The sequence below is a fragment of the Dermacentor albipictus genome, chromosome 1 (assembly GCF_038994185.2).
Source record: "Dermacentor albipictus isolate Rhodes 1998 colony chromosome 1, USDA_Dalb.pri_finalv2, whole genome shotgun sequence".
In the NCBI taxonomy this organism is placed as follows: domain Eukaryota; kingdom Metazoa; phylum Arthropoda; class Arachnida; order Ixodida; family Ixodidae; genus Dermacentor; species Dermacentor albipictus.
The window spans coordinates 219,906,862-219,922,057 of NC_091821.1; the positions used below are offsets into that span (position 1 = coordinate 219,906,862).

Here is a 15,196-nt window from a genome sequence, read left to right on the forward strand (position 1 = left end):
AGAAAGAGGCCGTTGTTATAACGTCTGATTGTGCGAAAAGGCATTAATCTCGTTTACAATACAAATGCAGCAGTGAAAAGTGGACAACATTGCTGAAAGTTTGCTATATTCAACCAATATTATTTCGTATAAACGCGTTCTTTTAAACAACGATGGCCCCAAACACAAATGCCAACACCACCCGAGAGCGATGCAAATAGTATGAGCACGCGTTATGAACAAAAGATTTTCGTGGCGCCAAACGACGGGGAAAATGTGGCGATACGCATTCCTCTCGGCTGCCATTGCATATGGCTGCTCATTAGCATAATTCGCGCGGCTCGTCGCAGCAGAGAGTTTCCCCTTCCACACAAGAAGTTAAATAGAGCGCAGGCATTGACCCTCAGATTACTGCAAACAGGCTCTTATCCCAGCCCGGCTTTATTCCACAAAATTTATCCCGACACCTATGCCACTAGTTCTTGCAGGCATTGCAATGACATCGCTAGCCTAGATCATATGCTCTGGCGTTGCCCCTCGTTACGAGGCACAGAAGAAATCAATGAAGAAAAGTGGCTCTCCGCTATCAAGAGCCCTGATGCTGGGGTGCAACTATGGGCTGTCCAGAGGGCCCACGATGCGGCGGTCGGGCAAGGCCTGGCTGTCCCAACGTGGGAGCGGCCCGCAGCGCGCTGAGTCGCGTACCTCAGGACCTTATTAAAGTTTCGCATCCATCCATCCATCCATCGTCGCAGCAAAAATTATGGCGGAAAATCTCAGCAATGGCGGCCCAGTGCAACGTCACGCATCGTCAAAATGACGATTACGAAACAGCCCTTCCTGTGACGCTCCTCACGAGATATTCCTTCAGCCAATCAGCAAGCTGGCATGGCGCATATCTTGAATCGCCACCACATATTCGCGCAATTGCAGATGCATTGCACTGGCTTCTGCACGCTACCGCTCACATTATTTTTGAAGCACTAACATCGCAATATATCTGCCAAGGACCAAAAAAATGTATTAGTCCATAAAATTTGCAGCTCCACGTCACGTTTCGTCATCTTGATGAAAACGCAAAATGACATTTCGCAAAACTTCCGTTTCCCGGCAAAAATTTCAAGGCACGTGAGCTCGCCACAGCCAATAAGAGAGTAAACATGGCGGATAATGGCGGCTGTGCAGCCGCCATGCGTGTCCAGAATAGCGCCCCAGTACAGATTGTCACCGACATCAGCATGGGGGGTTATGGGAGCAGCGATCGAAGCGCGACTATGTTTGGAGGGAAGAAACATTGGGAAAGAAAAACGCGTTTTTAAATTCAAACGAGACACAGTTAGATTCATTCGACGAAAATAAAATTCCTAGTCAATTTTATATATTCGTGATGAGTTAAATAAATACGTTTAATTTTATTATGATTAATAAATGCATTTCCTTTCAGCGCCCATCGCTACAGGGGGCGTTGACGCCACTATCACTCGCAGTGCAATGCACGTCTTGAAATGGGCAGAAAGGCGCACTCGTATCACCTGTTGAAATACGCCCCCCTCACAAGTTGTGCTTTCTTGCTTGTCGAAGTTTGTCTGAATTTGGTGACGCGGGTAGCTTCATTGCTTCTTAATCTGTTCAGTCAAAAGTAGTGAGTTACGACCGCCATATAATTGTGTAGTTGTTTTCGTGCGACTGCGCTGGCCGACGGACTTGGCATCCGACAATAGGATCAGCACTCTACACCTAAAGCTTTCGTCGGCCTCCAAAGAAAGTATGTTCTGCGCAGGGATGTGATTTCGACAACCGTACGGCTGGCCTTTTCCTGCATCGCTTTCCACTCGAAACCTCGAAACGCCCATCAAGTCGAATGGCGGGGCATTTGAATATATAGCTCCAAAGGAACAACAACAAAACAAATTTCGCGCCTTCGAAAAGAAAGTGACGTCACTTCTGCTTTTAACGGACATGGCGTCACGTTATTTTTTCTTCCGCCGAAAGTGTTCCCACCACATACAGATGGCGCTAAGCCCCATGAACCGGCGATGGACCGCCATGTTTTGAACGTATGGGCTCCTATGGAAGCTTCGCTACCAGGTATATTTACCTTGATCGCTTTCTTTGGTGACGAAAAAAGAAGGCGAATTGGTTACCGTACAATTACATCTTTGCATTCTGGCTGATAGTACGAATAAAAATGAAAATAGTTCTCGAAGATGTAGCGAAATTGCTTTGTTCTCTGAAACGGGCTGCCTGCATTACTGAACGCACTGTGGCAAAGCGCGCCTACAACGTTGGACGCTTGATTCACCTGTCTAAAGGAATTCCACGTAGCGCTGGCCGCAGGTACTGCTTTCAGCAGCCCAAGGCTAAGATGCAGTTTCCATTAGCGCCGGCTAAGTGTCGATTTATACCTTCACAGTGCAAAAGAAAGTTTATTATTCTCCATGAAAAGTATGCGCTAAGTTTTCTTAGTGGAATGGTAACATGAGTATGACGAGAAGGCTATGTCATCCACACTATAGCCTATGGAGTGCCACGACGCTGAAGTTCCTCAATTGCCGTTAGGTCTCGCGTCCGCCTGCAGCCAACAACACCCTACCCCTATGATGTGACCCAATGAATATTTTCCTGCAAAGCTGGAACAGGAAGTCGGCAAACTAGGTGCACTGGAAGTAATCTGAAAGGACTTCGAGAACCTCCCTCGCTTTCTTATCTCTTTTGCTCTTGCATCTTTTACCCCTTACTGCGCACAGAGAGTAAAAAAAAAAAATGGAAAGAAATGGGAGGGGAAGCTTATCTGTAACCATTACGGGGCTCGTCGTACTAATGAACTCAATAAAAACATTTACAGGAAACAACAATATTTGACCCACGGTCGTTTAAGAGAAAGTATAAGCAACTTCGATATTAGCGTATTGATTTAAGTCCGGCACGATTCACGCACATAGATTGAAAGCCTCCACCTGTGAGAACTCTCGCATGTTGGAAGTGTCAGTTGTCAGGACGACATGTAATACGCGACGGCCTTTACTTATTATTGCTGAACCTGTTGGAAATTATTACAAAAATTGTAGGTGCTTTCCATGCGGGCCTACACATAGAAAACTTAGCTTGAGAGACACAAGAACGAAGCGTTTCGACTATAAGCTGAGCAGAATGTACAGTTGGCCAAAAATATTGTGGAGTTTGTTACTGTAATCTCAGCCTAAAGTGTTATAGGCCACAGCCACGCGTATTCTACAGCGAAATTGCGTAATGGACTTGAGCGAAAACAGCGCAAAATAACAGGACGTGAGAAAACGACAGATGACTGCGCTGTTGCCTGTCCTTTTCTCGCGTCCTGTTATTTTGCACTGTTTCCACTCAAGTTGTGAACGAACCGGAGCAAATACGTACGCTACACTGTAAAATAATTTACACCCTAAAAAGTGTAAAAGGGTGTAAACGTCTATAACTCACACCCTTGGGTGTCCATTATATAACACCCTAAGGATGTGAGTTATAGACACATTTACACCCTTTTTCACTTTTTAGGGTGTAAATTATTTTCAGTGTACTGCAGTGCATAAGGGAGTTCCACACCGGTTTTCTGGCGGCGGCGGTGTGGTCCTTATCGAGGAGGCACTGGCGAAGTAGAGCCGGTACAGCATACAGGAATATCTGTCGGATATAACGTAGAGTATAGATTTGTACTGAGCGCGGATATGCTAAAACGTTTGAAAAAAAAAAACGTGGAACTCGCCGCGATAGCTCGGTGGCCACGGCGTTGCGCTGCCGAGCGCGAGGTCGCGAGTGCGATCATGGCCACGGCGGCCGCATTCCGATGGGACGGAGTGCAAGAACGCTCGTGTACCGTGCATTGCGGTGCACGTTAAAGAACCCCAGGTGGTCAAAATTAACCCGCAGTCCCCCACTACGGTGTGTCTCATAATGAGATCGTAGTTTTGGCACGTAAAACTCCAGAATTTACCTTTTGTAATTGAAAAGACTCGGCTATAACAAGATGATTGCACCGGATTGGGTCTCTCAAAGCCTTGGGTGAATTTCGGGTAGTGTAGAGGCAGAACCTTGGAAAAGGTGCGAGAAACCCCTTATACAGTTTCGCTGTCACATGTATGAGTCGCTCGGATTTGCATACATATGCGAATGTCTTTGTTTGTATTGTTTCACCAGCACTGGCTGCTCCCAACTTGTCATATGACTACCCGGTTTTCCAACGCTGCAATTATCGGTATCGACATTCAGTTTGTGCCGCGCGCACCGCATGTTGCGGCGCGGCGCATCCGATTTTCTTCTCGTATGCAGGTGTGTCCTGATGGGATTCGTTGTGCGCCTGTCTGAAAAACTAGAGGATTCAGTTTCAACTGTGGCTGATCGTTGCCATAGCAACGTGCTCGGTTACACACACTCACAAATGCTTCCTCTTTTCGCGCAATTGCCTGTTATTCGAGATAAATGTGTGGAAGCAGGCTTCTCTCAAGTTCACTTGTAGTGGAGAAGGCAGCTTTGACGACTGCTCTTTAGTGAGCTGGGGAAGGCGGGAGATGGAAATTCAAGACGACGAGCAAAACGAGAACAAGGTGAAAGCAGGAGCCAGCGTTTCGACAAGGGGACTTTTCTTCTTAGTGAGCTGCGCACACAAGCACCAAGTGACAGCTTTGGAGGCGCGCTGTAAGTGCGAAAAAAAAAAATGCTGTCGCTCATATTGAGACGCGGTTACTATACGGCTGGTGGTAAAATTCAGTGCTCGTATTTATAAAACAAGTTGTGCACTAGAGTGCATTATTCTCTGTGTGCCTACTCATAACAGAACTTTGCTTGATAGACGAAGTGGCGTCCAAGTGAATTCTGTAGAGCCCCTTGCTTCTCCAACGAACAAGAATTTACTAACGGCCCTGGTGACCATATAGCGTATACATAACGTGACAATGCAGCTTGTAACCTGCAGTTTTAATCGGGTTTTCTTTTTGGCCGACTGTACAATTGGTATGACATGAGTTGAATGTTATTGCCAAACGCAATTTCAAGGCGGCGTGTTCGTTGGTGGTTTCTGAGGTCATGAGTAAAGAGAGGTAAATGTAGTAGCACGACTATAATACCACCGGAAAACGAGACCACGCTGCAAAAAATTCCAAGCGAAAACTGGCATATTGCAGTCTTAATGTTTCCTGCAGCCTTTGAGCCTTCCAATTTAGTTTAAGCGTGCGTGCTTTAGTAGTAGAAATGGGCGAAAAAGAATGCACCGATGGATACCATTACTCCCTAATGCGAAATTTGAGCCAGCTCTATACATGTTTTCATTTCGCGATATATTGAAGCATAGAACTTGAGAGAAACATGTAGCAGAGTCGACAGTCGTCGAAAGTCTGACCTGCGCGCCAAGCGCATCGACTTTTATACATGACTCGTCGAAGGTTACAGTGTAATCGCTGGTGCCTCGTGGCGCAATTCGTGTCACGCATACAATCAGATTACAAAACAATCGCAAACCGTGGCAACTGAAACGAGCGCGAACGAGACCAAACCACGCAAACCAAAGAAGCGCGAGTAAGAGCTGACGCGAGCGAGAGCTGACGCAAGCAGACGATAACATGAAATGAGCGGTCCGGCTGAGGCCAGATACGATTACGCATCGAACGGTCGGGCGGCTCCGCATGACACCAGTTTCCCACGCGCACGTCACTGAAGGGGGCCACTCTGATTGGTCTCTGGCGTTCATGGCTCGCATCCTTCATCTCCCGCTCCGCGTTCGCTCTTTCACCTTTCGCTGTGCTCGTTCGCTCAGTTACGCCGCCGACGCCGACGCTCGCCGCAGGAACGGGCACCTAAGAGCTGCGCTCTAAAAAACACTGTCACGTATGAGCACATCACGTTCAACCAGCGATCTTGCACATGCAAGCAATGACAGCCAAAGCTTCGGTACTCTCGAACAAAATTCATATACCCATGAATATTGATAAACCTCAGTGTGCTGACGATGAGAAAGAAATGAGTTGTCTTTGCTTCATGGCAGCTGTGAACTATACCAGCCTGCGCTAATTCGCACAGTGTCGGAACAGCTGAAAGGATGCTTTGAAGCAAATTACTTTTGCTTTCTTTGGCAGATGCTTCTGCCCCGAAGCAAACGCAATTAGTGCGGCCGCATTCATCGTTTACATCGTTCTATGCCAAGCTCTCGACGAGGCTCGTGTGCACGTGGCTCCCGTACTTTCGCTGTCGGCACTCGGCGCCTCGAAGAACGAGTCCACCGTGAAACAAGACGGCACCTTGCCGAGAAGTTCTGGCCGGTGGTCCGTGGCCCGGTGGCGGCGGCGTGATGAGTGCGCGGGAGCTGCTGTCGCTCGGAGTCAAATGGGAGTATCGAGGTGCTCGCACAGCAGGCTCTGGCGTCTCAGGAACTCCTCGTGCAGGCCCAGCTTGGTGAAGTTGTTTTTGATTGGGTGTGGTGAGCCCTTCTGTGTGCGGTTCGACAGCTCGGTGGTCTGGCGCGACGTGCTGCTGTTGTCCTTGTTGCGCAGCAGGCGATTGGTGGGCGTCGTATGCCAGGACGAGGTGTACTTGAGCATGCGGCGCGTGCAAACGCCCCGCGTGGACAGTAGCGCCGACAGGTCGCGCCGGTACTGCTTGGTCAGGATGGCGTAGAGGAACGGGTTGGCGCACGAGTTGAGGGGGTAGAAGAAGACAAGCAGGATCTTGGACTTTGGCACATCGATGAGCGGGTAGCCGGCCACTGCGGTTAGCCCGAAGAAAGCGATGGGCGCCCAGCAGGCGAAATCAGTGAATACGAGCATGGCCATGCGCTTGGCCACCGACGTGTCCTTGTTGCCGCAGTGGGAACGCGGTCGCTGACCCGATATGGCCAAGTACATCTTGGCGTAGCAGGCGCATATGAGCAGGAAGGCGAGGCCGTTCATCGACAGCAGGGTGAGAAGGTAGAGCAGGTCAGCAACCGTGCTGTTCTCCATGGGCAGGCATATGGACGTCTTGCTGTAGCTGCTGATGCCGAGGAGTGGCAGGGAGGCCGCCAGCAGCGCGTAGGCCCAGCCGCATGCCATGATACGCGCGGCGGTGCGCAGTCGTAGCCTCCTGTTCAGATGCACGGCGTACGTGATGGCGTACCAGCGCTCGAGGGTGATCACCGTGAGTGTGTAGATTGAAAGCTCGGACGCGAACACAGTCAGGAATCCCGCCACTTTGCAGCCGGCACCTGCGTTCAACGAAACGTGCGCATCGTACAGCGACAGCGAATAAACATTACTTAAATAGCGCAGGAACAGAAATGGCATAGAATATGACGACGGAAAGAGGGCTACGCTAACCACTACTTTAGTCAGTGCCTCGGACCGACGCTGCGAGACAACTTCGCATTCTAGCACACACGCTCTCCTTAGCTGAGTGGAACACCGCACATACAAGACGCACAAGGCTGCACAGACTAAACCTTTTACTGCAACTCAGAGCTCCGGCCTGACTGTACCGACGCGAAACGTCTCTTTTGTGTCGGTTGTAGCTTGGAGTTGCCTTCACGAATGCCTACTCAACCCTAATTGGAATTTGCTGATAGTCCTGCATTCGATGTTTGCTGATGCGAGGAGAACATTGACCACTTATTGTGCCACTGTCCTCAATTTCAAGCGCAAAGACAATCTTTGTCCAACACATTGAGGAAAATAAGTGATCGTCCTCTGAGTGAACAGATAGTACTAGAGCACAAGTCCACACCGATTATCGGCTCAGAAGGCCGTGAAGGCACTTTTATGCTTTCTGAGAACGTCTGGTTTGCGCGAGCGGCTTTAACTCAAGTACTGCCCTTGCTTTCTCTGTACCTTCTCTCTCTTCTCCTTCTCTTTCTTCCCCTTCCCCCTTCCCCTAACGTAGGGTAGCCAACCACTCTTAATTGGTTAACATCCCTGCCTTCCTTATATTCCACCCTCTCTCTCTTTCTCAGATATATAAAAATTAAGACCCCCTATATTTGGCCTAAAGGGCCTACATTCGCGATGAGCAGGTTATTAGGACAGCAGTGAAAGCTATTTTTTTCCCAAAGGGGCGCGTCTTGAATGCGAAAATGCATGCGACAATCCTCTTTCCTCGTTTTCTTCTCATGCATTCTTCACACTAGCGTTGCGTACCCGGTTCGCGAGCAAGAAACATTGGTTCTTGTTTTATTGGGTAAGTTGAATTCAGTTCTCTTACTATATACTGCACACGTTTTGCTGATACATGGCGGTTGTTTAGCCTGAGCTGCATTCAGGCCAACGTTAGAAAATGAGAGCTGCTCACTGCATACTGAAACGAGGCGCCGAAATGGTTTCGGCTTTCCGATGGGAGTGCGGCTGAAAGGAAGCTGCGTTCCCGTGGTCGTGCAACCATCTGCAGCCGCGCGAAGTGCCTAAAAAGTTCAAGGACTGCGCGGTTTTCCGGCGACAAGCAAGAGCTTTTGCCACAGCTTATTATTCTGCTGTTTCTAGGGAAGAATGCAACCACCATAAATAAATGATTAGGTTTGGTGCCATGCTGTTACGCCGCTGAATGAATACTGATGATGTGCGGTGTGCAAGTGATAGCAGGAGAAAAGGCGTGCCGTCAAAATTCGTTTCACTGGTGAAGCAGCATGCGGAATGACGCGGGGGTGTGAGTTTCACAACTGGCGCGACATTTACCAACCACACTTGAGCTGCGTGAGTAGCGTAGACGGGCAACGTCGTAGCTGAGGCGGATTTCGCGCTCGCGTGCCGTCAGCACTTAATGAATGACACGACCGATGGGTGAAGGTCAAGCGTACCGTGCTGCCACAGGATGGCGTGGCTGAAGTACCGGCCGCGCGTGTACAGGTCTTCGGAGGCGATGACCAGCAGGTAGGCGCCCATGCAGAGGTCGGCGAAGGCTAGGTTGCACATCAGGAACTTGGACACAGTCAGACGACCGCTGAGCAGCACCAGAAGCACGGCCAGGTTTCCGAACACCGCGGCTACAACCACGAACCATACCGCTACGCGCAGCACCATGGTGCCCATAACGTCCTCGCAAGGGTTGAACGCGTCCGGCGCCGGAAGACACTGCACCCGCCGGCTGGCTAGCTTGCCGCACGTCACCTGCGATGCACAAAACGCCGGTGTTGGTATCACGTCGGTGCAACACTGCACTAGCTGATGGCACACAGTGGCTGTTGTGCACTCGGCGGATACTCAGTATGGTAGTCTATCAGTGGACATAGGGACTTTTCGGTGGTCAATTAAGTGATACAGCGAAAGTGATAGTGATGCCAATAAAATGAAGTGGGGAAAAACTATGTACAAGACAGCACTACTACAGGTCAAGCAGCTGGGAGTGATGTATATAGCATTAAAAGTAAATCCGTATCATCATTAATTGCAAAACCGCGTCTAAACATGCGAACGCGGGGAGACCTGATAGAAACCTACTACGGAAACGCTTGGTCACTGCCTTCGGAAGCTGGATAAGTAATTTTGGCGATAAAAGTTAAGACAAGCTTCTCAAAACTGATTTTATGACCTTCATGTAGTCGATTTTCTTTGAAAACACTGGAATTGACTTATCTTTCCTCTGTCCGAAATGACTTCATCCTCTGATGTCTGGAATTATATTGATTTGTCCCAACTCAATCTTAACTATAAAGAGCGCTTCTTTAAGGATTCCAGGGTCCTTAATTTTTTTCTACCTCACTTTCCGTGCATGTGTGCATGTGAGTAGCGCATGTGCGTACCCAAGCAACCTGCTCCCTATTTCACAATAGAACTGCCCTTTTGAAGGCACTTTACACGCGCTTAACTATTGCAGTGCATTTTTTAGGTGCTTAACATTACGTTTGAATGTTAATGCGAGAGGGCAAATGAGAGAGATATAGAAAAAGAATACAGTTGAACGCAAATATTCTTGCCTATTCTTAGCGCATAGCCTTAGGCTGTGGGCTACCATTGTGCGCTAAGATGCGGAGTGGAGCCAGAAAGGCCATAGGAGGAGTATCATGGGAGGAGTGTGAGAAAGAAAATCAAGCAATTATAAAAGGGTCATAATGACATTGTAGAGGTCAGACTATGAAAAAAAACACACACACACACACTGCGAAAGCGGACAACCCAATACTGTGCATTTCTTCGCGGTTGATCCGGGAGAAAATGTTTCATTGTACGATCATGCGAAGTTTGTTTTAGTCTAACATTTCCATAGCTCGGGAAAAAATAAGAATAATCCTTTTTTTATTATATGCCAGGAGACGTTCGTGCCTGTTAAACGGCGCCGGCTACTTCTCTTAATTCATAGATAAAGTTTAAAAAAGTCAGGCTAGAGAAGACTACAGTAACAATAGTACTACACTTGACATACACAACAAAAACAATTGCTTCTGATCAGTTCCTCAAGCGATCACCTTAAGGTATCGAAATGATGAGCGTATTAAATGGCAGGTATGTATTACTTCCCTTAAACTGAACTTAAAAAAAATTTGGTTGACACTAGCATCATCCAAGGAAAAAAAAAAACAACCGAAATATTGTTCGCACTTTTCGTTACCTTTAAGAACTGCAGGATTAATATTTTTTGTTCGCCGACATGACAAAGAATGTCATACAATTTCCGGTTCAGATTGCTGGAAATACATATACAAGAAGCTAAGATGTTTCACTGTAATTTGTTGGGTAGTTTTCTGGAAACAGTACAGTACTCGGGAAGTGTGACAGGAAAACATTAAGTACAACACCCCATATTTACTTTCGATTGCTCGAGATTACCACGTCATGTCGCTACGAATCTGGTCACTAATGGGGATGCGAACTTTGATCTAAATGTACGAGTCAAGAAGTTCGTCGATGTGACAAGAACTGCAAATGGTGGAAACGAATGTATGCGCATTAGTAAGCCCTAGGTTGACACGTTTCATTCTGTGAGCACTACTCGCCAGAGACAATATTGAATAAAAAAATGAAAAAAGCTGTTTTGTTTCCGTGTTTATCTCAAGGGTTAAAAAGGCTCTAGCAGAATGCATACTAATTCTTGTTTTCTTTTCATCATGCCAAAAGTCTTTCATCAGGTCTCTTTTCACTTTTCGTCATTCATTGCTTTCTGTGGAGCTGCAGAACTCCGCTTTTTTTCAACGCTCTCCTTACCAAGACAGGTGAGAGTGATCTAAAAGCACACACGTGATTTGATCCCGAGTGCCCTGAGAAGAGCCCATCGTGCTTAATTTTGATCATTGGCCAGTTTGAATGCGCTTTTCGCATATTCGGGCACAACAACATAGAGAAATACGCGGGTAAAATCGGGCAAATATCAACAGAACGGCCACGTGGATGCAGTACACTACAGCTGCCACTTGACTATGAAAATGTCAAGCGACAATTAACAAACACGTAAAAAACTGAATATATTCTACATATCAAGTCACGTTATTCAGCAAATACCCTGACCAAAACCGGTAATATGACATGTAAGCACAACCCGCCGTGGTTGCTCAGTGGCTATGGGGTTAGGCTGCTGAACACGAGGTCGCGGGATCGATGGGGGCATTTCGATGGGGGCGAAATGCGAAAACACCCGTGTACTTAGATTTAGGTGCACGTTAAAGAACCCCAGGTGGTCGAAATTTCCGGAGTCCCCCACTGCGGCGTGCCTCATAATCAGAAAGTGGTTTTGGCACGTAAAACCCCATAATTTAATTTTTTAACATGTAAGCACAATCCGCGTCTGTTTAAACAGCCGGGTTCGCGGCTTTCGCTCCACTGGTTTGAAATAGTTGTGGTTGTGTAACGTTTGCCGTTGCATGCAACACAATTCGTTGACTCATTGTAGCTGGTGTATGGGCTCGTCGGAAGGCTGGATTACAATAAAATAAGAAAATGAGCATTACTCACCAGCGCCTGGAGCGGCCTTACACTGGCTTAACTTAAAAAGGTGAGTAGAACTGTAACTTTGAAAAGAAACATTATGAAATGGGCGCTAAAGCTAGTTTAAAGGATTCGTTTGGTCCTGGTGCTGCTTGCATAGAGAATTTCGCCCATAGGTAAATTTACTGCCACTTGAAGTGCCGCACAGGATAATGTTGAGCAAGAATGATAGAAATGTGCGCACGGGTCATTAGACAACTTTCCGTGCGGCAACTTATGTCGCTTGCGCGAAGTCCCTCACTCATGCATAAGTTTGCCAAAGCGTGAATTTCTTCGCATAAGCGGCCCCTAGGAAATGATAGCTACGATACCGTAATATAATGTTAATCAGCGAGGACAGCCACGTTTCTGCAATAACCACGCGATAACCACCTTTCTGTTAGAAGCTTTATCCGCTTGCGAAAGCTAAGTACAGCTAATAAGCCATGAAAACATAGTGGTTTTTTGTAAAGACCCGTCAAACGAAACCAGTAAGTCGTAATAAAATTCAAACTTTCGCGCCATTGTACTGTAAGCTCAGAGAAATATTGCTAGCAGCGTAAAACATATCCAGCAGGTGGCATAAAACTGAATTTGAACACAAGTCGCCATAGTATCATTGTAAAAATGGCCACCCTATACTTGAGACATGCACCAAAGAGCAACTTAATGCTATCAAAATTTTTGAAAGTGAAGGAGTGACACTTCTCAAATGATCGTAGAATGAAAGCTAAGTATGCTATAGGCATGTTTGTCACGGGAACAAGCGTACGAGTGATCTATAAAATTCACAAATAGTGCAACACCTGCGAAAAAGGCCTCTCGCCACGGTCAAACACATCGATTTGTGAGGCAAGAGTTGTCGAAGCGGTAATGAGTAATCCAAGTAAATTTTGATTAAAAAAGCCATGCGAATCCCATGCACTTCTGGAATCGGGCTAAGCGCTTTTTTTCTTCCTTTTAGTGTGTGCGGTGATTGGCGCTAATTGGCTCGCCAATCTCAGTTTGGCAGAGCACAACAAACTGCTCCGCACTGGATCGCAGCGGTAGCTATCGCGGGCGACAGGCCACGGAAGCGGAATCTCGCTTTCGCTCGGCGTGTTCCAATGCTTAGCGAAATCGCTATCCCAGAGCGTGTGTTTTGACTGCGTGAGCTGTGGCCTGTGTTTGCTCGACTATGGAGTTGAATTCGCAAGAATCAGCATGAATGCTGGAGGTCAGTCCGAATGTACGTCTCTGTGACGTTTGAAATCATCGCCGCTATCGCCGCACAGACGCCACTACCACCATAACAAAAGTCCTCCTGTCGCTCCCACTCATATCAGCAGACGGAAGTGACGTGCGACACACCCTTGGAAGTTCCGGCAGAATCCATACCTCTACGGCGGAGCAAGAGAGAGCGCTCTCCCACGGAGTGAGTCGATCCGAAACGATTAGTGGAACACGCGAAGCCTTCGTAGTAAAAGCAGCGCAAAAAATAACGGAAACAAGACAGAGAAGTACACAGGACAGGCGGGAACCTCTCCGAATCATACCAGTGGAATAGGGACTCTTGGTCGCGGAACAAGAAAAAACTTGGTCTCAGTCTACCAGGGGAATCCACTAAAAGTTAGTGAGCATGGAATGTCGTCATTATTCATCCCCAAAACAAAATCAATAACAGAAAAAAATAAACGCTTTGGACTCGGCCATTTGAAGGATAGATAATGACTATTCTTTACTGGGATAAAAAAGACTTAATTTTGGAGCACGACACGCCCAGAGGGAACATGGTCGCTATAGTGGTGCTTTCAAGGTCGGCTGACAAACCGTGTTAAACCTGTCAAAGGAATGAACTGATGTTGACTACAATTTGCAGGTGCCATTGTCATGTTCGGTCTCATACTGCTCGTGCAGCAGTTGCGATCATTTGAGGCCTGCACTTTGATTGTCTGCTACATCCTCCAAATTCACCAGGCATCGACACCAATGTTTATCACAAGTGTGTACCGCTCAAAAGTGGTACTAGAAGAAATATAGCTCCAATAAGGCGGAAGAGCTACATCTAACGGTCTATGACTGGTTGCACAGTTAACCAAGAGAATTGTTTTCCACAGGAAAACAATTCTTCGCTTTGCGCACCCTGTAAAATAGGAGGGGTTGGAGCAGAATATTTTAGCGAGCTAATTACATGATTCTTACAGAGTTGATGCGCTCTGATTTTGCGAGTCTCATCGATGGTGGAAATTAGGCGAATGGCTGAATGAAGTGAACCGTTTGCACTAAGTCATTTGTATAAGAACGGTGCCAAGAGCAACCGGCGCTGAAACTGTAGCATAGTATGAAAGAGAGTGACAGATTGACAGAAGGAAACTTGCGATGTTTGCTTATCGCTGCCGCCACAGGTGCGAGACAGGTGGCTGAGGTGTACACTGCACTATACTATGCAAACGTTTCGCTCAGTTTCCAGACCACAAACAAAGAACTCATAGTAGCGGTTTTTGTATGGTCCTTGCGATTTAAAACTTGCGAAACATCGCATAGCGATGGGTTTATCACGGCTTGCATATTTTGGAAACTTTCGTCTAGACCATACCTATCGTTAGCAGTCACAACGTAGAGAACAGCAAACTTGTTGACTAAAATGCAGTAAGCTGAAGTACATATGTGGTAGTTCTATAGTTCTATTATATTAACAAAAATTTTCCAGTAATCTCTTTACACATCTAGTCTTCCAACAGACTGGAAGATTGGGAAGGTGGTTCCGTTCCATAAGCCCGGCAGTAAAACTTCATCCTTTAATTATCGCCCCATTTCGCTCACTAGCACATGCTGCAAACTACTTGAGCATGTAATATTTATATCATTAGTAAGTTTCTTGAAGATAATGCACTTTTTCACATCTGCACAACATGGCTTTCGTAAAACATACTCATGTGAAACTCAGGTCTTGTAATTCATTCATAAATTACACCATATTCTTGATGAATCATCCTGCGCGGACTTCGTATTCCTAGACTTCTCCAAGGCATTCGACAAAGTGTCTCGTCAGCTGCTACTGCACAAGCTAATTTTCCTTAACCTTGACGCTAACCTTTTCAAGTGGATTGAATCCTTCCTTCTTAACCGATTACAACTTGTTAGTGCTAATGGCCATAATCCTTTACGAACTTACATTCCGGCGTTCCACAAGGGTCCGTCCTTGGACCCATTCTGTTCTTAATTTACTATAATGATCTGGCTCCCGTTGTTTCCTCTGACATGATTCTTTTTACCGACAACTGTGCAATTTTTCGGGAAATTAATACCGATAGAGATACTAACACTCTCCCTACTGACATAGTTGCTGTATCTAAATGGTG

At 46.8% G+C, this 15,196-nt stretch overlaps 1 protein-coding gene across 6 annotated transcripts in view; it reads right to left on the bottom strand.

The window, feature by feature from the left end:
- Positions 1-5,430: 5,430 nt before the first annotated feature.
- Positions 5,431-15,196, bottom strand: part of Lgr1 (Leucine-rich repeat-containing G protein-coupled receptor 1) — a 261,257-nt gene continuing 251,491 nt past the window's right edge. For all 6 annotated transcript variants that reach the window (XM_070530926.1, XM_070530922.1, XM_070530923.1 and 3 more), the window contains 2 exons: positions 8,759-9,068; positions 5,431-7,180 (listed from right to left, as the gene is read on the bottom strand). In XM_070530926.1, coding sequence (XP_070387027.1) covers positions 6,321-7,180; positions 8,759-9,068 — 1,170 coding nt within the window. In that variant the 3' untranslated portion in view covers positions 5,431-6,320. The remainder of the gene's footprint in view (positions 7,181-8,758; positions 9,069-15,196) is intronic.